Below are 24,835 nucleotides of genomic sequence, written 5' to 3' on the forward strand. Positions count from 1 at the left end.
TGGGTGGTGGTGGGAGCCTGATGGATGAACCAAGCTACAGGGGTGGGCACAGGGAATGGCAGAGGGATTCTTGCTGCAGTTTGAGCAGCAGAAGGTGGGATGCCTTTGTAACCAAGGTGATGGAATCAGTTGACCATAAACATGAACAGTGCTGCTATGTTCCTGGTACAGCCCTACCCACCTGGACATTAGGTCTTGGAACGGAGGGTCTAGTCTCTAGGTAACCATTAATGCTAACCATAGTGGGTAAATGCTTTTTTGTCAAGAGAAACGATGGAGTGTGGTTCTGTGAAACGGACTGAAGAAACTGACCAGGTTTGCCAACATTGCAAGCCTAGTAGGTAAAAGGTAATTCCAGCAGGGGGAGATTGCAACCACCGACTCACTGGCCCCCTACTCAAGTAACACCACCTACTCAAAAGGAAACAATAGAAGAGGGTAATTGAGTCTGCGCAACAATTTACGTAGGAAGTGAGAAAAGTTTACACCAATCGCCGAAGAGAACAGTACTAAATATGCATGAATAAAATAAATATGTATATTTTTGATCTGTATAAACTGCATGGAAAAGGTATGAGGTATGCACGTTCGGTGGAATTATCCCCCGTGCATCCAGCGCTGCAATAAAGAATGCCTGCCTTTTAACACTATATTGGTGTTATGAGGTTTTATTCCCGGATTTTCAGTGACACCTTCTCCAGTGGCCCTGGGTGAGACACCTCTGCCTGTCTCAATTTTCTGCTTGCAAACTGGGGAGGACACTTAGGAAAGTGCTGAAAACCTATGCTCTTTGGTAGTGTTCAACCATGACAGTTACAGGGCACTGCCTCCAATTTTCTGTCTGTACCATCCATCATTAACTCCTTTCTCCCTGTTATGGGTTTGCGTGGCAAGGTTTTGGTAGCGAGGCGGCTATAGGGGTGGCTTCTGTGAGAAGCTGAGAGAAGCTTCCCCCATGTCTGATAAAGCCAGTGCCAGCCGGCTTGAAGATGGACCCGCTGCTGCCCAAGGCCAAGCCAATCAGCAACGGTGGTAGCACCTCTGTGATAACATATTTAAGAAGGGGAAGAAAAAAACACCTGTGGTGAGACGGCAGTCGGGAGAGAGGAATGAGACTGTGTGAAAGAAACAACTCTGCAGACACCAAGGTCAGTGAAGAAGGAGGGGGAGGAGGTGCTCCAGGTGCCGGAGCAGAGAGTCTTCCCTTGCAGCTCATGATGAAAGACCATAGTGAGGCAGGTTGTCCCCCTGCAGTCCATGGAGGCCCACAGTGGAGCAGACATCCACCTGTAGCCCGTGGAAGGGACCCCATGCCAGAGCAGGTGGATGCCTGAAGGAGGCTGTGACCCTGTGGGGAGCCCCACGCTGGAGCAGGCTCCTGCCAGGACCTTGGATCTGTGGAGAGAGGACTCCATGCCCGAGCAGGTTTGCTGGCAGGGCTTGTGACCCCGTGGGGACCCACTCTGGAGCAGCCTGTTCCTGGAGGACTGCACCGCATGGGAAGGACCCATGCTGGGGCAGTTCATGAAGAGCTGCAGCCTGTGGGAAGGACTCACATTGGAGAAGTTTGTGGAGAACTGTCTCCTGTGAGAGGAACCTTCCTGCTGGAGCAGGGGAAGAGTGTGAGGAGTCTTCCCCCTGAGGAAGAAGGAGTGGCAGAGACAACATGTGGTGAACTGACTGCAACCCTCATTCCCTGTCCCCCTGTGCCCCTCGGGGGGAGGAGGGAGAGAAATCAGGAGTGAAGCTGATCCCGGGAAGAAGGAAGGGGTGGGGGGAAGGTGTTTTAAGATCTGGATTGATTTCTCACTATCCTACTCTGATTTGATAAGTGATGAATTAAACTCCCTTTTCTCCCCAACTTCAGTCTGTTTTGTCCATGACAGTAATTGGTGAGTGATCTCTCCCTGTCCTTGTCTCAACCCTCGAGCCTTTCATCATATTTCCTCTCCCCTGTCCAGTTGAGGAGGGGGAGTGATAGAGCGGTTTTGGTGGGCACCTGGCATTTATCCAGGCCAAACCAAAACACTCCCTATCTCTGTGGTGATTCACTTTCTTGTTCCACTAGCAAAGATATGAGGGTATTTTTGAGAAAAAGACATGGCCAAAAGCAAAAATATTTTATTCTCTCCTCTTTCCACCTCAGGCCACTGTTTGCATTCACCCTTCAACATTGTGGCATGACACCTGATGATAAACTTGCCGAGTCACTCAAGCCTCTGATTTACCCAACAGACCCTCTCTAGCACTGTCTGTGTGGCTGTCTCCATCTGGCAGAGTCCAAATCCTCCTTTCTCCTTACCTCGCTGCTTAAATTCCTCTCCCACTGGGCTGCCAGCTTTTCCTCGGGAACAAAGCGCAGCCCCCGTGAGCAAACATTTCTACCCATCTGTGTCCAGCAGCCACAACAAAAAAGGCTCTCCTTACTCCCAAATAATTTTTCTCCAGACCTCACAACACACTTGACATTGTTCCTGACTCCTTCCTCAATCTCAAAAACTAGATTTGGTCACTTTGTCCAGTCTTTGGGTTTATTTATTTATGGACCTTTATCCTACCTGTGCTCCTTGTAGAGGCTGCTTGGGGTCAACCTCTCTGTGTATTTTCACACAAGCGGCAAGACTGCAGGCAGGCAGCAAAGATACAGATGAGCAAAGGGGACTATAAGGGGAGCATAAAGAATTTTGACTTTTTCTAACCAGAGATTAACACATGGGTTTTAAACAAGGGGACTCCCTTCCCAGCTGACAGCAGCAGCTGCAGCTTCTGACTTGCTTGCAGAGTAGCAGGGAATTGAATCAAGGAGAAAAGAAGAAAGAGGACAACCCTTCCTTGAGGAGCAGGAAACACAATACGAGCTATTCTAAAACCCCTGCAAATACTGGCTTGGTTTTAGGTCAGGGTCTCCTTCCCCCTTCTGTCCCCTGTCGCCCCCTCCTCTTGCAACAAAAGGAAATTGGCATTTTCCAAAATTCTTCTGAAAGCCAACCCAGTAGATGGTTCTTTTGATGCTGGGGAGGGAACAAAAAGAAAAACCTGCCAGGATACACATCACTGAGAGGTGATAAAGATGGGCATGGAGGCTGGCCTCTGACCCAGGGATTTCACAGAGGCCTATTAAACCATGTGGCCAAGATGGACCGAGTCGACTTACATCTCCAGCATGCAGCTGCTGTACCCCACAGCCTTGTGCTAAGTTTTATTGGCTTCAGTCAGGCCAGACAGACTGAAAAATAATAGGGTTTGTCTGTATTTCCATCCCACCTTTTCAACACGTTAGGACAATCCCCCACGCCAACATCTTAGCAGGTAGCAGTGAAGTTCATTGGCCAGATTCACAATGTAATAGCAAAAGGCTTATCTAGATAGTAATTAGCAACTGTCCTGCTTTACCAAAGTACACATCAGTAATATGAACCACTGCAGATGCAGAAAGCCAAGGCTAAGTCACTTTCAGTTCCTCTGTTGTACTCAAATGCTTCAGGTTAAGGATCTGGCTGTCCATCACAAGCTGCCCTCCCTTGTTTTTAAAACCTCCTCTTCCTTCTAGATGTCATCAACAGCCAAATTCCTACTCTTTTCAAGGGTGGCCCAAGCAGACCCAAAGGCTCCACATCCCAAGCACCCCAGTTGCTTCCAAGGATGAAACATGACTTGGTTACATGCCACGTCTGCCAACCAAAGCACAGGGAGCAGCAAAGGATGTGCTACCCTCCCGCAGAGCTGCCCTGTGCTTCACAAATTCCCATGAAGCATGTTGGCAGTTGCTGTCCCTGAGTGACTAATAGCAGCTCCTGCCCACGCCCAGAGTCAATGACGTACGGACAGATCAATCCCTCCCCATCACGCTCTTCCCAGTTCCTCTTGCTATCGCTGTGCTGTAGTCATAGAAGGAAACAGGCTTTCCCCCTCACCTCTCCTTTGAATCAGGAATATAATTACAAGTAATGCAATGGAATTAAGATGAGAGAGAAAAGGCTGGAGGGAATTTGCCCTAATGACTACATAAATTATTAAAGTATCCCATGGAAAGAGAGAGGCTGTATTTGGGAAGAGTACTCAGCTGAGTGCTGGTGAATGCAACGTCAGAAAACAGGCAAGACAAATTTATTATCCCCATCTAACCTGCACATACATGGGGTATAAGAAGTAAAACACGTCATCAATCCAGTACCATCAGTACCCAGTGGAATATGCAACAAAACAAGTGCCTTCAAGCTCCCTGCTAATATAGATTAGGCAGGATACTGATGTAGGAACTGTCCCTGCAGCTGAAAAGACATTGGTGGGAGGCAGAAATGAGGGCTGATCAAGCCCCTGTTGGTGCTGCTGCTTCCCAGTGGAAAAATATCTGCCTCAGGTCTATTTTTTTTGTCTTAATGGTGAGCTTTCATCAAATTACCCACCTGGAAATACAGCAGGTAAAATTTAGGTGAAGCTACCCAAGCCAGCACAATACTTTAGCATATACAGGGGAGACTACTGTAAAAAAAGTCCATTTAGAAATTACAGCGTAGGCTCTGCCTCGAAGGTATGAGGAAACTATTATTTCCCACGTATCCTCCTGGGAAATGCTTGCCAAGCGCATTACAGAAGTGCCTTTTCACAGAAGCACCAGGTGGGGAACCAGCAACATTGACCCACAGTGAAGAAAGGGCATGATGGGTGGTGACACATCTGAGCACTGCTCAGCCCCTCTCCTGGTCAGACAGAGCCATTAGTGAGAAGAACGGGGCTGTGGCCTCTGGCTCATTTGCTTGTGCCACTACATTCCTCCCAAGAGCATTGGGCGAGGCAAAATTATCTGCAAATCCCCTCTGGACCAATTCTCATCTTTCAGCCCTGCTGATGGAGAGCGGCTTGCACGAAGCTACGCTGCCGCAGAGTGCTGAAATTCCTCAATGAACCACCCAGGTTTATAGTGGTAGAGTTGTAACACCGATGTCAGTAAAAGATACCATCTCTCTATAAACCTTGCCACTCAGGTGAGACAGAGCGCCATGAGAAACTGATGAGAAGATAATGAGACCTCCAGTAAATATTCCTCATCTGACTCTTACCACATTTTAGGGTTTACTGATCAGAAGGGACTATTAAGGGCATCTAAATCAACTGATTGCACTCTGGCCCCAGAATTCCACCCCTTTCAGTTCTGTATCAGGCTCTAACTCTTCTTTGAGATGAATTTTATTTTTAAGCTAGCAGTGAAGATGCAGATAGTTAACAATTTTGAAACAAATTCATCAATTTCAATGACAAGTAGAAGGGGACTGGCTTCCAGAAGGGCTGTGCACCCAGCGTTTGAAGATCAGGCCACCACCTGGGAGACTCAGTTGGGTCATGGTTAAGCAACCACAGCTCAATGAAAAAGGCCCTTAGTGTTACCATGGCCTGTGACAGGTTCCTTGAGTGAGTCACTTAATCTCATTACTCTATTTCACATAGTGTACTAAGAGACAAGATAGTTTTGTTTCTCCTCCTTTTATTTCTACAGAGATTGTGAACTTCTTGCAGGAGGACAGGCTCTCCTGATGCCTTCATACAGGACCTGGCAGCAGTAGACAGGACCTGGCAGCAGTAGACATTGATGTACAATAGGAACATGAGGTACCATCTTAAAATGAGCACGGTAGAGACACACTTAGTTCTGCAAACACAGCTGCAGTTTACTGTTCATCTTGAGTGACCATGTCCTAATCTTCAGCAATGCTATCTTCCACAGTGGTCACAGTCCAAGCCACATCTCAAATACGGCAACCTCATTTTTGTAGTAAAACACAGCCCTTCCGCTGTCCCTTTCACTGCTAGCCCACAGCTCCAGAAAAAAAATAAATAATAAAAAAGTATTTTGCTTGATACTACCCTGGAGAAGTAGAGTTTTTTCCAGGCTGACCATCCTACTTTAAAGCAGTGTCCTGCTACTGGTGCATGCACCATGGCTTGAGAATCCCTCTCCTGATAGCAACTGCCTGCAGCTCATATAATCACAATGTAGAAATAGCACTTCATGTCCTGAAATGAAGAAGCCAACAGCCCCTGATCTAATTCACATTAGAGGTCATAGCAAGAAATGGAAAATAATGCTCTTACAAAAACATAGCTAACTGGACTTGTCCTCGAGGGTCACATATAAATTGGAATCATTTTAAGGTTCAAGAGTTGGAAAAGTCTCATCGTTAAAAAACAAAACAATGCATGTTTACTCTGGGTATTTTTAGACTGGTTTCCTAAGGAAATAAGGCTAATGTGATCACACTGGGTTTGTGAGTATGTGAATGCACACACAAACTCCTTGCCTGCCTGCATGATCCTCTCCTCAATGTTTTTGGTATATTTTGACCAATTTTGATCAAATTTGATGTAAGAACAGAAGTCTTTGAGATACGATATTCAAAAAAGTTTTGTTCAAATTTTTCTCTGGCCAGAAGAAAGAGACCCCTGAGGGGCTCCCAAAGAGGGCTTGGCCAGCAAGTTCACCCGTCATTAGACAACAGAGAAGGCACATAAGAGGAAAGTGGTCCGAAACCAACTTTCACAAGTTTCAGTGCTCTTAGAAAAAGAAAAAAATTACAAGCTGAGGGCACCAGGTGCAGCCCTCTTTCCATTCAAATGAACTCAAGATGAGTCCATCACGCAGTCCCACTGACTACACAGGGGAATGTGGGCACTGAGAAGCCCATCTGGGAATGAAGCACGTGAAGAATTAGACCTGACCTGAGAGGGCTAGCTGGGTGTGTGCGTGTGTATGGAAAAGGGATTGAGGATGAAAAAGCTGGAGGTAAATCAGAAGGTATCTGTGGCCAGGCATGCCTGGAAGGAGAGGAGAGGGAGCACTGCATGCAAAAGTTGATGCTGGAGGAACGTGAACATGTGCATGAAGGACTGACACCCCTGTGCATCCCAAAACCTCTGCAAATGAAGGCACAACCAGTACAGAGGTTTGCAGCTCTGGGTGCACATGCCAGCGCGTCACATCTCCAGCACATCTCTGTTAACCTGGAGGCCACAGTGTTTTCAAAACACAGCCAGCATGCACTGACTTGGCCAAGCCTTTACAATAGCATCCGTCCCCTCCAGTGGTTTGGTGGTGGGGACTGTGGGACCTCCAGCTGGACCCCCAGCTTCCCTGCACTGGTCCCAGTTACTTCCCCAGTTGTTTCCCCACAGCATTTCCTCAACCCCAAAACCAGCACCAGGGACATTTTGTCACAGTTTGAAAAGAGAGGCACAGCACAAGCAAACAAGGAAATGTCACAGAAGGCCATCGAAACTCAGCTGGGATGTCCTTAGCAAAGAGGAATAAGCACGCACTATGAGCAATTGGATGATCATGCACACAAATCACTGGGGAGAGGAGTCCAGCACAGGGGTAATCTGACAAGAGCTGCGGATGCACATGAGAACCTAGAGGGAAAGTGCAATGTGCAGTCAGCGATGCGAGGGGGGGGAAGTGTTCATGATCTTCTGGAAGAAGGAGGGGTGCAAAGGGGAAAGCATGCGAATGAGAGAGTCCTCAAGGAAAGGTGAACCGCAGGAGAAAGTTGTGTGTGTGGGGCAGAGGAAAGGAAGACAACAAATTGAATTTCAAGGGAAAAAGTGCTAGAACCGTTTCCTTCAGAGAAATGGCAGATACCTACAGGAACTCAAAGGAAAAAAAAGTGTTGCAAGAAAATCCAAGGACAGAGTTTCCTCTGAGTGCACACAAGGAAGCTTTACTTCCAATTGACTTGCTGCTGCTTATCTCTCAGTAATAAAATGCATTCACCCACACCAAGCTCTCAAAAAATCCCAGTGCAATAATAATTACAAAAAAATGAGTTTACATCCCCCGAAGCAGGACATTATTCATATGATGGAAGCTCCAAAGAAACTTTGTCAGACTATGCTTAAAGAAAGAAGGGGGGGGAATGAAGTGTTTGCAGACACAAGAAAATAGACAGGATGGAAGGAAATAAAACAAAACCAGGGAAATATTGCTCATTTGGGGCTTGTTAAATGCTACATGACAGGCAGGGAATGCTGATGGATTGCTTTGTTGCATTTGGTGCCACACTTTCAGTGCCCTTCCAGACTGACAGTGTGCTTCCTTATCCAAAGAAAAAAGCACCTTTAGTGATGCTGAGGATGCTGTACTCGAGCAGCCCTGCTGCAGGTGGGAGAGCAGTGGCTGCAGGGCTTACCAACATGCCAGCAGGACATCCTTTGAGCTCCTGGATTTTTTCTTCCCTCCCTCTCCAATCAGACTAAATGAAATGGAGTCATTTGTGGGTTGAGAAGTGGCAAGTGTTCAGCCCACTCCATCCCCAGGCGCTGAAGGGTTGAAATAAGAGCAAATGTTTACAGAACATTTGTGCACTTTCCAATTGCTGCACAAGAGGCTGCACAGACAGCCCAAGCTACAATTCACCTTCTGAGCAGCCCCAGGAAAGGGGTTAGGAAACTGCCTTCACTCTTATTTTCAACAAGGGGATGCTGATGTGAAATTTAGCATGGTCACGACTTAAAAGAAACCCCAAAATTTGTTGGGTTGCAGCCAAACGTTCAAGCCGGCAGAGCACAGGTTCCCAAAGCTGATGCTGTCTCACCCCCTGCCTCCCTCCCGGCTCCGGGGCATCAGCAACTGCACCCAGCAAGATCCTCTCCTGGATTCCCTCCTCTCCCATTCATGATCGCATAACATCCCCAGGGCGATTGCTCACACGGAAAAGCAACATGAGGAAAGTATTTAATGTATGTTTACGTCTTTTAATATAGTGTAGCAGCTGGAATCAAAGGGAAAAAAAAAACTGGCCACAGCACATGAGCAGCATGGCTCTCCATAGAGCCCCCTTCTAATCACTGCCGCTCCCTGGACCACAGCTTTAGAAATCAGGCACTAGCCCCTATTGCCTAATTAGCAGAGCAGTGGAAAGCTTAGGACCAGGCATATCTTCTTCCTCCCTAAGTGGCCACTGAATAAATGCTATATCCCCAGTTCACAGTCCCTTTTTACATTGCTGGCATTACCAGTCCTTTGTGTACCCACATACTGTTACTTAAACTGCTTCTGTTTTCATTACTTGCCCTCTGTGCTGTTTGTATTGAAACTCCTGCAAGAATGCTGAAGTGGTATTTCAAAGCACTGGGGGCTACTGGAGATGTGGCTGAAATTATTATGCAACAAACTTAAGTGATTTTTCAAGTCCTGATAGAGTTTGCTCCTCCTCAGGGGGAAAGATGAACTCAGGTGCTACTCCATGAGGTGCAGGTCAACCGCTCCCACCCACCAGAGACACAAACATGGCACTTGCAGCTTAGGTTATGTTCAGCTCTCCGTCCTTATATACGGGTCTGTGGGGCCTGTATATATGCCCAGCATCCATAAGCGAGGTGGTAAACTCAAATAATGATGCTGCTTCCATGCGCAAGGGAAATGTGTACATTGGGCCAAACTTTCCTGGCCAAAATCCATGGAGGACAGAGGAGTGATGCCAGCTGAAGATCTGCCCCACTGGTTCAAATATGTTGTTCTCTGCTGCTGCTGCCAGTAGCTGCTCTTCTGGAGTTTGTGCTGATTAAAACAACAGGCAATCAAACAGCCTAACTCTGAGATATCAAAACCATCACAATAATTTAAATGTGACCATCACTTTTTTTTTTTTTTAATCCACTACTGCAGCTCTCAACAGTTCTGCAAGTACACACAGAAGGTACCTGCATGCTCCTCTCTCCCAGGGAAACACACAGGTGGACCAGACAGCTTCAGATCCATTCCAGTTTCAACTTGCTGTTTTCTCCTAACTATCTTCCCAAAAAATCTCAATAACCGCCATGAGACACATGCATTGGCCACAACAGCAATCACGCTGCCAGCACAGGAACCCTTCTCCCACTGCTTTCCAACCTGCCTCTCCTGTAGTGCCTTTCATCACACCTTGATATGAGATGCTCACAGCCAAGGCCTGATCCTGCAACCCATGAGCTGAGGCAGTCGTGTGTGAAACTCCTTTGGCTGTGGGGATGCAAGTTATTTACCATCCTGGTGATGCAGGCTGCAGATCTCCAGGTATCAAACCCCTTGAGATCACAGCGCTGGGGTCTTCCGGATCCCTGCTGGGGACTTCTCTGCTGCACAGCAGCCGTTGGGTGTTATGCTAATGGATGTGCTGGTGCCGCAGCCCTCTCCCCATCTGCTCAGAGCATCCACCTGCTGATTTTTTTATTGTTTTGTTTTGTTTTAATGGTCAGATTAGGCCAGTGCTGTCCCAAAGTGCTTCCAGCCTGCGCACGGGGTGTGAACACAGCACCAGCCAGCTCAGAGCTCACAGCACAAGTACAAGCTGGATGCAGCCACGTTTGGGCCATGATCCACTTCTTTCAAACTCCTTATTTTTCTGCAATTAACGTCTCACCCTGAGTGTAACCACACTATGAGGTGCTTTTTTTGTTGTTGTTGGGGTTGGTTTTTCTGCACATAGTTTCCTTATAGTTAGCTTTATTTATTTGACCTTTTTTGATGGCCACAATAAGGAATGAACATGCCTTCCATACCCATCTGACTGGGTGATAAATAGAAATGAAAGCTTTGATTTCTAAGCAGTCATATTCTCCATAGTCCATACATGGTAGACAGTGGTTTGCAAGTCTTCTTTTTCTCCCTGCACTGCCATGGAGGGATTGCATGTGACACCTTTGCTGTCACCGAGCATGGTCTCATACAACTGCTAGCTCCCCTGAGACCTCTGCAAGTATTCAGGGAGGAAAGGGAAGGGGAAATAAGATACTGATCGGTGCCAAGAAGACAGCCCATCCTTCTCAACAGGTGGGAAAATCTCTTATCAGTGTACTATAGGGCCAAACCTCTGCTGTGCTAAAAAGAGATATTTTTTCCATGCACATGGAGTATGCCATTTAGCAGGATTCTAAGAAAAAATTCCCCTTGAATTTTCAAGTTCAGCTTCTAATATAAGAATTTTCAGGGTGAACGATGTTAATCTCCCTGGGCTCTGCCTTGAGTCAATGGGAAATACTGATGCTTCAAAAACTGATTTAGAGTTCTCAGAATTTTGGTCTAAGTCTGTCTGCCTAGGAGACTGTCTCCAAGGAGAGCAGTTGGCAATTAGCCTCCTCAAAGCTTCAAGGAGCCCTTTGAGCATCTGTCAAGTGTTTAAGGTATGGGAGAAGTGGGGACCTTCTGCACAGCGAGGGATCCAAGCTGCATAAGCAGGAAAGCCAAGTCATACCCTGAGCTCTAATCAGTGGACGCCTACATCCCAGATGAATTTGTCCAGGTTTTGGATATACTCATGAGTCTTTCATCAAATCTGGGTTACTGTCTGAACTCATCATAATGCCCACATGTTACTAAGGAGGCAGAGGTGAAGTATTTGTACTATGATAAAGCCTCAACCGGACCAAAGTTCCTTTGTCTAACACCTAGGACAGAAAACACCACTAGACCCAAAATAATATGAGTAGTCACCAAGTTTCCCTCCCCCCACCAGTGCTGCTTAACACACTTGAACTAAATTTGTTTTAAAGACTAAGTGTAGGGGACATTACTGAAAAATCAAGCCAACAGCAAAACAAAAGAGTGCTCCTGAAAACAGCTCATACAAAGAAAGGTTTTTTCTTTCTTTTCCCTTCCCTCTTCCTCTCCTTGACTAAATGAAAAAAATAAAGAGATCAATTTTTACCCAAACTTAAAGTACCAAAAATTTCTCTCCAGAAGGATATTTCGAGAAAATGATACGCATCTGGCAGAAAATGAGACTTCTAATGGAAGTATTTTCTGAAGCATAACTATAGTGTTGCTAGCACAATGCTGTAATCAAGAATAATGGAGCCCTTCGCCTGGTATACAGGAATGGATTCAATTGTTCGCCATGCACATACCTGTATTTTAAAAATGTAGTTGAAAGCTTTAACTGCCAAAAGGCTCGAGCATTAGCACTCAGACACAAAGCAGTTCAGAAGTGGGCTCCTTCATTTATCACTCATGTAATGATTAATCTTAAATCTCAGTTACACACAAAAATAGAAGAGGCCTGGCTGAACTTTCAATCCCTTATGAAATGATTCATCTGAAGGATCGTTCAAGATCATCCTCGTAGTGTACACAGCAGTGCAGGATGATACCTGCTCTGTATTTTCTCCTCTGCGGCCGAGCAGGGCTTTGCAAACCTTGCAAAGGTTATGCCTTGGACACAAACTGTTTGGGCAGGTTTAATCCTACCCTCTCCCTCTTCTTTCAGGAGAAAGGGGAAACACGGGAAAGAATAGGACTTACCTTCTTTTTGGAGTGTGATCTGTCCTCCTCTTTAGCTGCTTTGTTATTTTTCCCAGCTCTGGAAAGCTTCTGCTCCCCAGACTGCTTGATGGTGATTTTGATCTCGGGAGGACAAATATAGTTCTCCAAGTTCTTTGGGGGCTTCTTAGCTCTCTTGGTGGTCTGGATCTTTAGTTTTAAACTCCCCTCTGTGAAGTTAGCCTCCTTGATGGAAAATTCCTGCTCCTCCAGGCTGTCTCCCACCACCCATTTCTCACTGTCTGCATTGGAAGTGGAATCTACATCTCTCCCAGAACCCAGCTCATCCTCTTCCTCAGGCTCCAGCCTCTCGCTGCTCACCAGGATCCCTTTCCCAGAGTCCGCCACAGGCAGCATCGTCTCCTCCGCACAGCCAGAGGCAGATAGAGGCTTCGCAGAGGTGACAGCAGCTGGCAGAAAGTCTGCCTCACCCCCCCTTTGCCGGGAGCTGCCCAAAGTCTCCCTGGGCTCCACAGCAATACCACAACCCCCTGGAGTTTTATCGGAGGGGAGTGCGGGAGGGGATGAGGAGAGCAAGGGCAGGTACGATCCCAGGGAACGAATGGTAACTGTCCACTGAATTCAATGTCCCGATTGCCTGGAGGCTGCAAGGAGCTCAGAAGAGACCAAATCTGCCACTGTCAAAAGAAAGGAGAACAAAAAGAAAAAGGAAGTTAGCATGTGCACACATATCAAACGCATGTGGAAATGACTGAAACGCATGCTTTGGGCTTCCCCTGCAGCACCTTAAGGGCCTTCCTTGAAGCAAAATGGGAACCGAAGCTGGCTGGTATTTCCGAGGGCTGGATCTGGTATCACGAAGCAAGGAATGATAGCCACGTGTATTGCTAAATTGATGAAAATAGACATATTAAAAAAAAAAAAACAGAAATGGTGTATAAATGCAAATGTCTTCAACTTTGGACTTGGGAAATAAATGAGGGGACAAGCAGCTCTCCACAATCATGAACCTCTTTGTTACTTCGAAGTGCTCACTATCATGGAGATTTTAGAGGGAAAAAAAAAAAACAGAGACAGACACTTGCTTGCCTCAGGTTGAACGATAACCCAGTGATCAGAGCACAGCCCAGCGATCAGAGCACAGAAACCATGGTGTTGCCCTATGAATCAGGCAGAAGAGTTTCAAACTCCCTATTTCCCCACTTCCCAAGCAAGAGAGAGATGCCTTCAGCTGCCAGCTATTCTGTGGGGGGACTCTGCTTTGGATTAGTTACTCAGTATGTGCTGGACCAGGCACACGGTCTGCAGCCCAAGATGCTCCCTGGGATGCTGGAAGTGCAGGATGATCCACCTGGGTCTCTTGCAGGGCATATTAGGAACCTGAGTATTGAGGGCAATGGAGAAAAGTTAAATTCAATGTTTTTCAGAGTTCCTCATGCCCTTGGGTACTGGGTCCACTCTATGATGAAGGCTTGGGCCAACTGAAGCGGAGACTGTGCTCTCATCCTTTCAAACGAGGGCTTTCTTTAAAATATCACAGACTGAACCCTTTGAGATGGAAGCACTCGTGTTCAGCACCTTACAAATTCTTGGCCAAAGTTAATGGGAGAAGCTGTGGAATGTTCAACTGAGGCAAAAGATGTATCACCCAATGACATAGAAAGACTAAGCCAAATACCAAGCATTTGATTTAAAAAAAAAAAAACCAAACACAAAACACGTAGGATGTTTTTAAAGGTGTTGAGGTGCTTTCATATATCGTCCCTAAAATCCCCCATATAGGCATCCCACCCCACACATCATGGCAAGCTAGTTTAGGCTACAAAATTAACAGAAGAACGTCTCAGAGAGAAACAAATATGTGTTCTGCAACTTTAGTAGCAGAAACAGCTCCCTGGTGGGTCAGAGGAGTATCGCTTCCGACATACAAAGAAGGAAACAAGAAGACACTGCCAGGAGTAGGTGCTGGGGGTGCAGACCTACTCTTTCAGCAGTATCTCCCTGCTAGATTAGCTCTGCTACGCTGCCAAACCCCATCCCTCAACCAACTGCAAGCAAGATCTGAGCACAGCCAGGGATTTCCCAGGTCATTCTTAGTAGCATTAAACTGTAAAGGAGAAACAAAATGGTCTTACTACCTATCACCAAATCATAACAGCATTATCAGTCTAGACTATTCTGCTTTAAAGCACAGCTCACCAAGAAAAAACATATGTCCTTGTACCACTGTCTTCTTTCTGCTTTTTAAAAATACCTTGCATGAGCTTAAAATTAAAAAAGAAAAAATAACAAGCATCTTTTATTAGTTACATATCCACATTTCCACTGGAGCATGGCCACGGGTCACTTGTCTGACCCTGACACACATAGCTACTAATGGAAAGTCCCAAGCATTCTAGAGCTCAGTGAAATCATTGAGTGACCTCCACCCAGGTCCCAGCAGACACAAATTCAAATAAAGTTCCCATAAATAGCACAAGCTGACAGCTCAAGCAGAAAAAAAAGAATAAAATAAAAAAGGAAGAACTATCATGAAGCCTGAACTACCATCTGGCCATAGAGGTGGTTTCTGTAGCTCATAGTAGATAGAAGCACACCATAAAAAACACTTATGCTTTAGTTACACATCTTCTGGTAATAGGAAGGAGACTCATTTCCCACAGCTGCTGTCACTGGTCTCATTTAAGGTGATCTTGAAGAACTAAAAGACCCAAGGTCTCCTGCATGCCTGCCTTGACTCACCCTGTGGTCAGCAAGTCTCTCCATTTCACCACCTGTGAAACAAGGATAACACTTACCTCATTCAAACTTATTGTAGGGTGGGTTAGTTAATACCCTTACATAGTTTTGAACCCAAGTGTTTACCATGTGGTAGTCACTAATTACTAATGCAATTAGTACATTAAAACCACCCAGGTGCAAGGAACTGCTCCACCTAATTGACCAACCTTGCACTTTGCCTCTCCTTTGTGCCTGTAGAGGTGATGGGAGTCAGGGTTAGCTTCCTCTTCCAATCAGTCCAATAAAAAAAAAAAAAAAGGCCGTCTTATTTATCTGCCATTTTGCATTGTTAATCTCCTTGGAGAGGGACAATGTACACACACTCCTGGGCTGCAACACAAACACAAGGTGGTAAAAGCTTGGCGGTGCAGCATTCCAGGGAGTTACTGCTCTGGTGTGAGTGCATGCATGCATGTACAATGGGCACTCTGTGCCAGCCTCTGCCCACAGGCTTTTAACCTCTCTAGCTGCTGGTAAAAAAGAACAGGCTTCTGGCAGACGGCATCTAGCTCAGCAGGCAGGACAGAAGGATGAGTCCGCAGCCACGAAGGGTGCAGGGAAGGGACGACAGCCACCGGTGTAATGAACCAACACGCTCGGGACCCTACATTGAATGGGAGATGACATAAAACTCGTGGCTCTGAGCTGGGAAGGGCCTTTCAGGTTTTCAGTCATTGGGTAATGTTTTATGGAGGGTGAATAAAAAGCCAGGTTTCTGCTCCGAAGTCTGGTTGTGGGTCTTGGACCCAAGCTCTGGGTCATGATGCCCAAACACTCAGCCCTGCTTGGCCACATGTGCCTCCAGGTCAGTAGAAACAAGGAACAGATGAATAAAGTCATTGTGTTACACTAATGTCAGGTGAGTTCATGCCAAATCCACCTTAAAACCCCCCTTAAAAATATTGTCCTCCTATTTGCTGACAGCCTGCAGATGATGATATCACCAGATCCGCAGGTAGCAACAAATAACCCTGCACAGAATTAACTGGGTCATTGTTTTAGGTATCTCCTTACTCTCCTCCAGGATTAATAGTTAAATGACTTGGGTGCAGGGACATTATACTCGTCTTTCTTGTTTGGGCAGGCTACCTGCGCTTTGACTAATTAGGAAACCTCACTTCAGGTTTCTGAACGTGTAACCTCTTTTGGAAACCTCCCCATCTCCCTCCTCTAGGCTGCCTTCGAGAAGAAGCATTGAAGAGACATCAGTGAACACTTTTCCTCCAGCAGCTCTTCTGCCTTAGCTGGCAATGTGCAGATCCAGAAATGTAGGAAGGAAGCGAATTTTCCAGGAGACCTCTAGCTCTATGTTAAACACCTGAGAGATGGGGGCTGTCTAAACTTTAAGTGCTCACCCAAATTGCCATTCCAGGCCTCCGAGGCTCACCAGCTTCAAGTCCTGTTCAATAAGCAATTACAGAGGCATTTTACCATCCGAATTAAGCTCCTGGAAAGTATTACTGCTAGCAGGCTACTTCCTGCAGTCAAGTTAAATTTGAGGAGGATAATTCACAGGTGAATGACAACAAATTTCACGGAAGTTGGCATTAGCTCTTAATTAGGGAGAGATTCATGCTTCCTCTGATAAGTACTGAGAAATAATCAAATGCCTGTGTGCTCAGCCTTGCTACGGCTGCTCACATTTCTTATCAGCAACTCTGGGCACCTGAAACACAGTTCTGGAGGCAAAGGCCTGAAGTACAAGACCTACCTTTGGGTTCTGAATAGGCTCCCTTCTCCCGCCTCAGGCAACTACTCATACTTGCAAGCATTCAGATGCCAGGGCTATAAAGTGATTAAACTGAAAATTTGCTGAGAACAAAAATGGAGGTGAGAGCCCACAGCAGAGGGGAGGAATACACCTATTTGGGATTCTCTATGAAGTGAAAGTGAGTATCACACTTGGCATGGCTTTTGCCCTATGCACAGGAGCAACCACATTAGTAACAAGCAAATGCTGGTTAGAGGAATGCAAGCAAGCCAGGTTCAGCTGCCCAGCGTTTGTGCTGCTGCTCTAATTTGCTCAAGCACCAGGAGCACCAGCACAGAGTTTGGAGCAATATTAAGAGCTGCTTCCCATATCCCATAGTACAGTAATCCCAGCCATGCCTGTAGCTACTGAAACTGCTTTCATTTTATCCATAGAGTCCAAAATGCCTTCAGATGAAAAAGAAAAAAAATTCTATCAAACAGGTTCAAGTGAGGGGAAACTGAGGCACGAGTCTGAGTATCATAGTGAACATGAAGTAGAGCCCACGTCTTCTTGAACTCCATGTCTACTATGTTGCCTTTGGATTTCACATTCTCTCATGTGACACATAGTTAAAACCCTAATCTCTGCAAAATATCAGAAATCCTGGAAGCCTCTTTACACTCCATCTTTTTAAAACCATTCACCACAAAGGACTGGAGACTATACGGCAATATTTAATAATGAGATATCACCTTTCACTCCAAAGACTCCTGGGTTGCTTCCTCGATTATATATGCCACTGCTGAAATGCAGCTGTCTCTGGGGCAGAGGCCAATGGATAACCCACATTACACCCAAGGGAAAGTTTTGGTCAGAAACCTGCTTTTACAAGAAGTGTCAGTGAAACTTCAGAATCTATCATGGGACATAAAAACCCAACAGCCTGGCATGCAGCAAGCTGCACTGAACTCAGTTAACCCTCATTAGGAATACAAAAAAAAAAGCACCAACCTATTTCTTCATTATTGCTTTGCAAAAAAAACAGGAATTTCAAGCGCGGTTGTGGTTGCGGTCCATGGGCTGCCAGATCACCAGCAGCACAAATTTCATGCAGATCAGGAACAGGCATCTGATCATGCTTCTATCGAATAGACCAGAGCACATGAGATGGGGATTAAGATACTCTTCATGCCAACTTAAAGGCAGTTCCAGAGGATGGGTAAAACTTGTGAGCCATAAAGCCAGCGTGGTGCAGACAAGTGACGTAGTATGACACAATACAAAGTCTGCTGGGATAAAATTAAGTCAATGCAAATCTTTTTGAACAAATTTGAACCAGGAGAATGAGTTTATACTGGATCCATCATGCACCAGTAGCATATTCAATCTGCCATTCAGAGTCCTGGAGCTAGATTTATCGCACCTTTGGACCACAGCCTTAGTTACTTCCTGTGGCCATGATACTCTGAAAGAACAACCCAGCTTTGGTGGGGAGCTGGAAAAATGACTGTGACAGCTATTTTCCATCCACACTATAGATCCCATAGGAAACACCCTCTCCCTTTCACCCGCCTTGCATCAATCAGGACAGAAAAAAGGCAGAAGGACTTCCCTTTCAAGCACAACAAACAAATGTCATATCTTAATAAAAAATCAGAGATGGCGATCCCAACCAGAGACAGCCCTGAGCATCCTGCCCTAGGTGACCCTGCCCCCAGCCATTCTGTGCTTCTGTGAGGTATTATTTGGCCTCTATCTCCAGTGCTGGGCAGATTGGTCTCTCTAACACACAATAATTTTAAACACACTGCTAAAATTCCCATCTACAAGACATACTTGGATATAGGTATGTATAAAGTAGATGTGGGTATACAACAGATACAGTATGAGACCCTCAACTGATAAGAATAATTGCGAGTGGAATGACCATATGTGAATGCCTGTAATCTGCAGATTATCTATAAAACTAACTACAGCCTGTGATTCATTGTTAGGGTGAGTTAGATGCACAGAGCATTACACAGAAGAAAGGTGGTTCCTCTCCATGTGGTTCCCCGGCCTCCAACACTGTTTTTGTTCCAGTCCTTCCACCTCTGTCTCTGATTTTGCATGGTTTACGTAAGGGTTTCCTCTGAAGGCAAGGGATATAAACTCTCCCAGGTGTGGTCTATCCACAAGAAAACAAGGAGAAAGGATTAATGGCAGTTACCAGACCAACAGCAGAATGTAATCTTCACTCATTTCCATAAGATTGCCCTGAATCTAAGTGCTGCCAGCCCTCTGTGCCTCGACCAGCCTGGCTGAGTAATGCTGACTGATGGTTCTGCTTCTGCATGCCCAAGCCTGCAAAGGAAGCCAGGAAAAGCCACGCTGGAGGGGAAAAGACAAGATAACCTCAAGATCTCTCGTAGCCAGATAAGGCTGCAAGCATCCCTCCCAAGATAAGCAGACAGAAATAAATGAGAGCCCAAGCATATTCATAATTATGGAGGCATGTAAGTGTGTGTATTACACATGTGTGTATCTGTCTTCTCAACATAGACAAATTAAGAGCAGATTATGGAATAATATTTGACTCCATAATTAGATTTGAGACTCCATAATTAGATCAGATAGTCACCTTTCTATGTAAGTAACTAATTATCATACAGCGCTGAAGAGAGGGCCAACTGAATGATTAAACAACTGACACGGCCGTAAATCACAAGGCCCATAAAAGCAATACTGCCCAAGGTACAGCTGTGACAACAACCAGCATAGCAAAGCACCCATCTGCGGTATGAGGAGAGATGCACATCATGTTGCCCAAGGATTTTTACAAGCTCCTGCCTGAGAACTGTGCTAAGGTTTTATAAATCTACTCATTCACAACCTAAAGCTGTATCTGGGTGTCCGGGAAGGAAGTATGTGTTGGGGAACCACGGCCATGTGATGAGCCCTCCAGATACTCTGGGCCTGACTCTTGATAGCCGGTAATGGAGCAGGCATCAAGGTCACAATGAGGAACAATGAGGCCTGCATTAACCGCGGTTAGCAGACAAAAAAAGATTTTGAGGAGCAGTTTGATGCACGTGATCGATAGCGTCGCACGAATCAGAGACTGAGAAGTACGCGTGAACAGCGCGTGGACAGTGCATGCATCCAATCACGTTAGAGCTATCGCGTGGCAAGGAACTATATAAACACGGGTTTGTAGTGCAATAAACTGGCTTTGTCTGATCATATTGATCGTATGACGAGTCCATAATCCCGCCCGTGACAAGTATGGTCATCAGACCTGTAAACACCTCCTCATGCTGACTTCTGGTCTCTAAAGGACCAACCTCATCCCACTTGTGCCCTCAGAGACAAATGCTGCTGCAGGATTGCTATATAGCTGAGTTCGGTTCACTGGATTTACACCTCTGAATCAAGGAATAGTGTTTGATCCCAATGCCATCAAGAGCTGGCTTGTCATTTTTACCCATCACCCTTGTGAAGATTAGGCCTCTGGAACAGTAGAAAATAGAATGAGATGCCAACTGTGTTCCAGCTCATTACAAGACAAAGAGTGAAGCCAGGAGATTTGCCTACATCAGGTCAACACCAGGTTGCTGAGCTCCCAGACCAAGCATCATCACTCTCGGTGTGATGTATAATCAAAGGTAACTCCTGAGATGATCCAAGAGAATACTCCGAGGACTCTGCTGGGTACAGCAGTGTGTGCCACTGCGAGGGTAAAACTCTTTGGGGAAAAGTGTCAATGTGCATGAGAAGGGGACTTCAAATGCTTACTCCGTTCTAGCCAGCTCTTGCCAAGCGCACCATCCTGAAGGTAGTGGCAGCCACTCTAGGCTACAAATGGAAAGTTTTATTGGTATTTAGGGAAAGGTTATTGGCACAGAGACCAGCCACAGAAAGCAGAACCCTGCACAATTCCATCATCTGTGTTACCAAACTTTCCTAGATCGACTCTGCTCTTGGAGAGCTGCCATCAGACACAGTAGCCTCCTTCTAACACCATTGTGGTAGGGCAATAATCTCTCCTTCTCCCTCTGATCAAACATTTCCCTCTGTACTCTGAAACGTGTGGAAAATTATTTCTCTATGTAAATCATTAATGAGAGGTTTGTTTTTATTTACTGCTTCTGCCATGGGACTCTTCCTTCCTCCTTTTCTTTTTTTTTTCCTCTCCTCCATTATTTCATTTTCACTTGCACAAGTGCCAAATGCACCAGCTTTCCCTCTCTTCAGGAAAAACAAAGAAATGAATAGAATAAAATAAAACAACCCATCTGATAGGGAATGCACCAGGTTTTGGCTCAGCATCCATTCCTCAGAGCCATAAGTGATGGCACAAGAAGGACCAAAAAGGCTTCAGTCCAGGATCTATCCTGTGCCCAGTCTAGAAGCTGTACAAACAACACATCCCATGTTACCCCATTTTGCATGCTTTAGATGAGGCTAGGAATAAGAAAGGTTGAATTTTGTCCATGCAGGCTTGCACTGTGTGTTTCCATGCTGAGTAAGCAGTGGTGTCTTGCTCGGTGCTGTATAATGAACCAAGCACCCCCAACATCAAAAGGGGACTGTGAGAAAACAAGGCATATAAAGGGAATGCAAGAAGAAGAGCAATAATTTTGGATATTTAGAGGAAGGCATTGAGACTGCTTTACCTTGTAGAACATATGAGTCCTTAGGCTTTGAGGGAGGAGAGAGTGTCCGGGTCAGCAAAACAAAAAATACCCTTAAAGCCTCATGGATTGCAGAAGAAAAAGCAGAAGGGAAAAGCAGCGCAGGACACAAGTGGACATGGGTGGATGAGCACAGGGCAAAGAGCAGCCCATGGTGCCGGGACAGCGATGTCAAGAGGCATAAACATTAGTCTGGAGTGTGCCTGTGGGAAGACCTGAGGCCAGGAATAAAGGCAAGATAACCAACAGCTGCTATGGGCAAAGGAAAGGAGTAGCTTTGCCTCTAATGAGGCTGAAGAGGAAGCAGTTACAGAAGTGCTGGGAGAAGTTGAGTCTAATGGGAGATAAGAGTCTGCTGAGTACCTGCACTCCCGAAAGGCCTCTCCAGCTGAACTACTTCATTGTGCTCTTTGTGCGGTGTTGCACACATCGGACTCCCTCCCAAGCGGCAAATAGGATCGGGAGGACCAGATTCATGACTCAAATCCCTATTCAAGCAGGACCAGGACTTTGGGTTGTTATTCTCTTGTAACACCACTGACTTCAGGAGGATGTTAAAGGTTGGGATGGGGTCAGAATTTGGGGGAATCCAAGGTGAAGTCAGTCATGGGGGCCCCCTCTCTCCATTGATGACCTATGGGTCTCTGTCTCCTAATCTGAGTCCTTCACTTAGGTCCCAACCAAGCAAAGTTTGTTCTGTGGGCTCTGATGGGTTGAGACCCCTGAACTGAGGCATCCATACCATGGGTCCCCAGCTGGACATGGATGCAAGTTTGAACAGGGCCCAAGCCCCTACCTAGGGCCACACTGCAGCTTATTGTTATTTTACACTCATGCTATTTTTTTCAGAGGTTTTCCTCAAGGGCCCTGGGAGGTCTGTTCACTGAGCTAAGCCTGAAGAAAATGTTCTGGCCCGAAAGCCACACTTAAAAGGCAGCATGTTTTAAGAGCAGATGTGTCTTCAACTCTGATAAAAGGATGGAGGAGAAGGACCTATGTTTCTGTGACTGCCTCCTATGACACAGAACTGGAATCTAATGTAAACCAACACCTACAGCAAAAGCCATTTATGACACCTATCCAGCAGGCTTTGTAGAGACAGTGCCTCTCTCTTTAAGCTAACAGACTAAAAGATCTCCGTCAACTTCAGGATGCCTACAATGACACTTTTAATCTGTCATGGTGTCAGAAACCATGACCTCCATTTTTTTTGTCCCCCTCACACACCAAAAGAAGACAGAGGCCTTCAACGAGCACTGTGTTTATATCCATTTATCAGCTCAAAGTCAGCCAAGTTAGACTGCTGCCCTGTTTAAAAGCATGTGGTTAGAATAATTTAAAAGGGAAAAGTGTTTCCTCTTCTTCCCCCACCCTCACTTTTTCTGAATAAATTGGGGAAAAAAAGGAACAGCTGACAGCTGGAGAGAATTTACTCAGCCTTTCAGGAAGAAAATTGCCATCAAGCAATGAAAAAGCAGGACATTTTTCAGCCCATTAGGTGAAGGTTTATGGAAGTTACAAGGATGTGAATATATGGGTTAATATTTTAAACTGTTTTGCAACCTTAGGAGCAATGGGCATGTATAATAACACTTTGCCCAGATGCCTGCTATAGTACTTTACATGTATACAATCCCATTTGAACACTTACTAAACTCCCCCAGTTAAGTTTCACATCTCTGATCCCTTCTGAAAAGGAACTGAAGAATTCAGCAGAGAATTATTCCCCTGTACAGGATTCTATTGAATCCCCACTATAGAGCTCCATAGGAAGGCTTTAGAGGGAAAAAGGAAAAAAAACAAAAAAACAAAAAAAAACTACAGGAAGGATTTCCTTGTCTAGCAAACTAATAGGATTTCAGAGGAGTTTCGGTGGAAACCCCATTACATTCTCCAAAGCCGAGACTCAAGGAGAGGTAGGCATGGATCACAGTACCACTCCAGAATACACTGAGTCTGGAAACACATAGGGAAGATGGGCCAGTGTCCAAGTCTTAGAAATCACATCAGTAAGATATTCAGGATATGTGGATTCATATGGAGGAAAGACATGCCTGTAATGCCTTGCAGCTTGACCTCTGGTTTGAGTATCATAATTTTCTCCCTTCCATCTTAAAACCAACTTCCCCATCTGCTAAAATACCGGGACAGAAACAGAATGATTCATTGTATACATATATATCTCAGTTTTAAAGGTTAAGGCTAACAAAAATTTCAAAGTAACATAAAACCTCAGGCTTCTGATCTTTAACCCACCTCTAATTTTGAGGTATTTAAGTGAGTCCTGGGTTACCGCATGCTTGCCTACCACACATTCTTCTGAACAGCTTTCCCAAGCACTATTACAGGAGATACTGTACCACAGGAGAGGAAACTTTGCTCTCATCGCTGCCACATTCATAGAGCCCTTAACTGCCCAGGACTGCACAGCAACCCTTACAGAAACAGAAATTCACTCCTTCAGAGGCACTGAGAAGCTAAATAAGTCAGCCCCACAATGGCATTTAGCTACAACCCCAGTACCCCACTCTGCCAGGCATTTGCATCCTGCACAGCCGAGCCTTGGGCCACGCTGTGCTCTGGTATTCACTGGAGCAGGTCACAGCCTTGCCACAACCTTCCGACCTCGTGTTTGCATGGAAATTGGTCTCCTCCTGCATGGCTTTTCCACACATTCATCTTGCTTTCAAAAAAGCGCATCAGACACACCAAGCCTACATAGGGAGGACAACTCAGGCTCATCCTTACCATCCACACAATTTCTTTTTTTCTTGTAAGACCCCTGCGCTGGATGACACATACACGAGCCCCACCACTGTCACCACTCAAAAGCAAGAGTAAACCTGACCCTGGGATCTGTGAGCAACACCAGTGACACTATTCCCAGAGTACTTCTCTGGCCACCTTTCTGTTTTGTCACCTGTGTTTCAGCCCCATCACTTTCCCCTTTCACATCTGAAGTCAACAGGGTCATCGTCACACACTGCCAAAAGCGCAGGGGTTTGGTGGGCAGGCAGCCAGGTAAAGATCATAGAGATACAGAGGCCTGAGACCTTGCAAAGATCTCCAGCTAGGCTGGGAAGTAAACTAGAGCTGTAAAGATCATAATCAAGCCTGGATCAAATCCTTCTGATCCTTGGGGTGTCTGAGGTCCGGAGTTTCTATTTGGCCTTTTAGAGGGAGAGGTGACTAACCTGAGAACTCTTCGAAATTTTCAATTTCATGGAAGACAATAAAAGCTTGAATGAAATAATGTCAGAAGTATGCTTTTCATATCGAGTGGCCCCACAGCTTAGAGTAAAAGCTCATCATTGTGTTTGGACAATCTGTGCTGCAAAGTAAATCAAACTCCAAAAGGGCAAAATAGCCCCTAACTTTGCTCCCTCTCAAGAGCTGATAAACAAAAATTACCACCCCCTACTTCCCTCACACATCTCCTCA

General features: G+C 45.7%; 1 protein-coding gene across 4 annotated transcripts in view; it reads right to left on the minus strand.

Moving 5' to 3' along the window:
- LOC104335588 (SET-binding protein) overlaps positions 1-24,835 on the minus strand; it is a 353,439-nt gene that overhangs the window by 322,072 nt on the left and 6,532 nt on the right. For 3 of the 4 annotated variants that reach the window (XM_075446727.1, XM_075446726.1, XM_075446729.1), the window contains exon 1: positions 12,269-12,717. The exons of the other annotated variant lie outside the window; for it this stretch is intronic. In XM_075446727.1, the coding sequence (XP_075302842.1) occupies positions 12,269-12,643 (375 nt within the window). In that variant the 5' untranslated portion in view covers positions 12,644-12,717. Of the gene's footprint in view, positions 1-12,268; positions 12,718-24,835 lie in introns of those variants that run through there. 4 annotated transcript variants of the gene reach the window in all.

The sequence above is a fragment of the Opisthocomus hoazin genome, chromosome W, assembly GCF_030867145.1.
Source record: "Opisthocomus hoazin isolate bOpiHoa1 chromosome W, bOpiHoa1.hap1, whole genome shotgun sequence".
NCBI lineage: Eukaryota > Metazoa > Chordata > Aves > Opisthocomiformes > Opisthocomidae > Opisthocomus > Opisthocomus hoazin.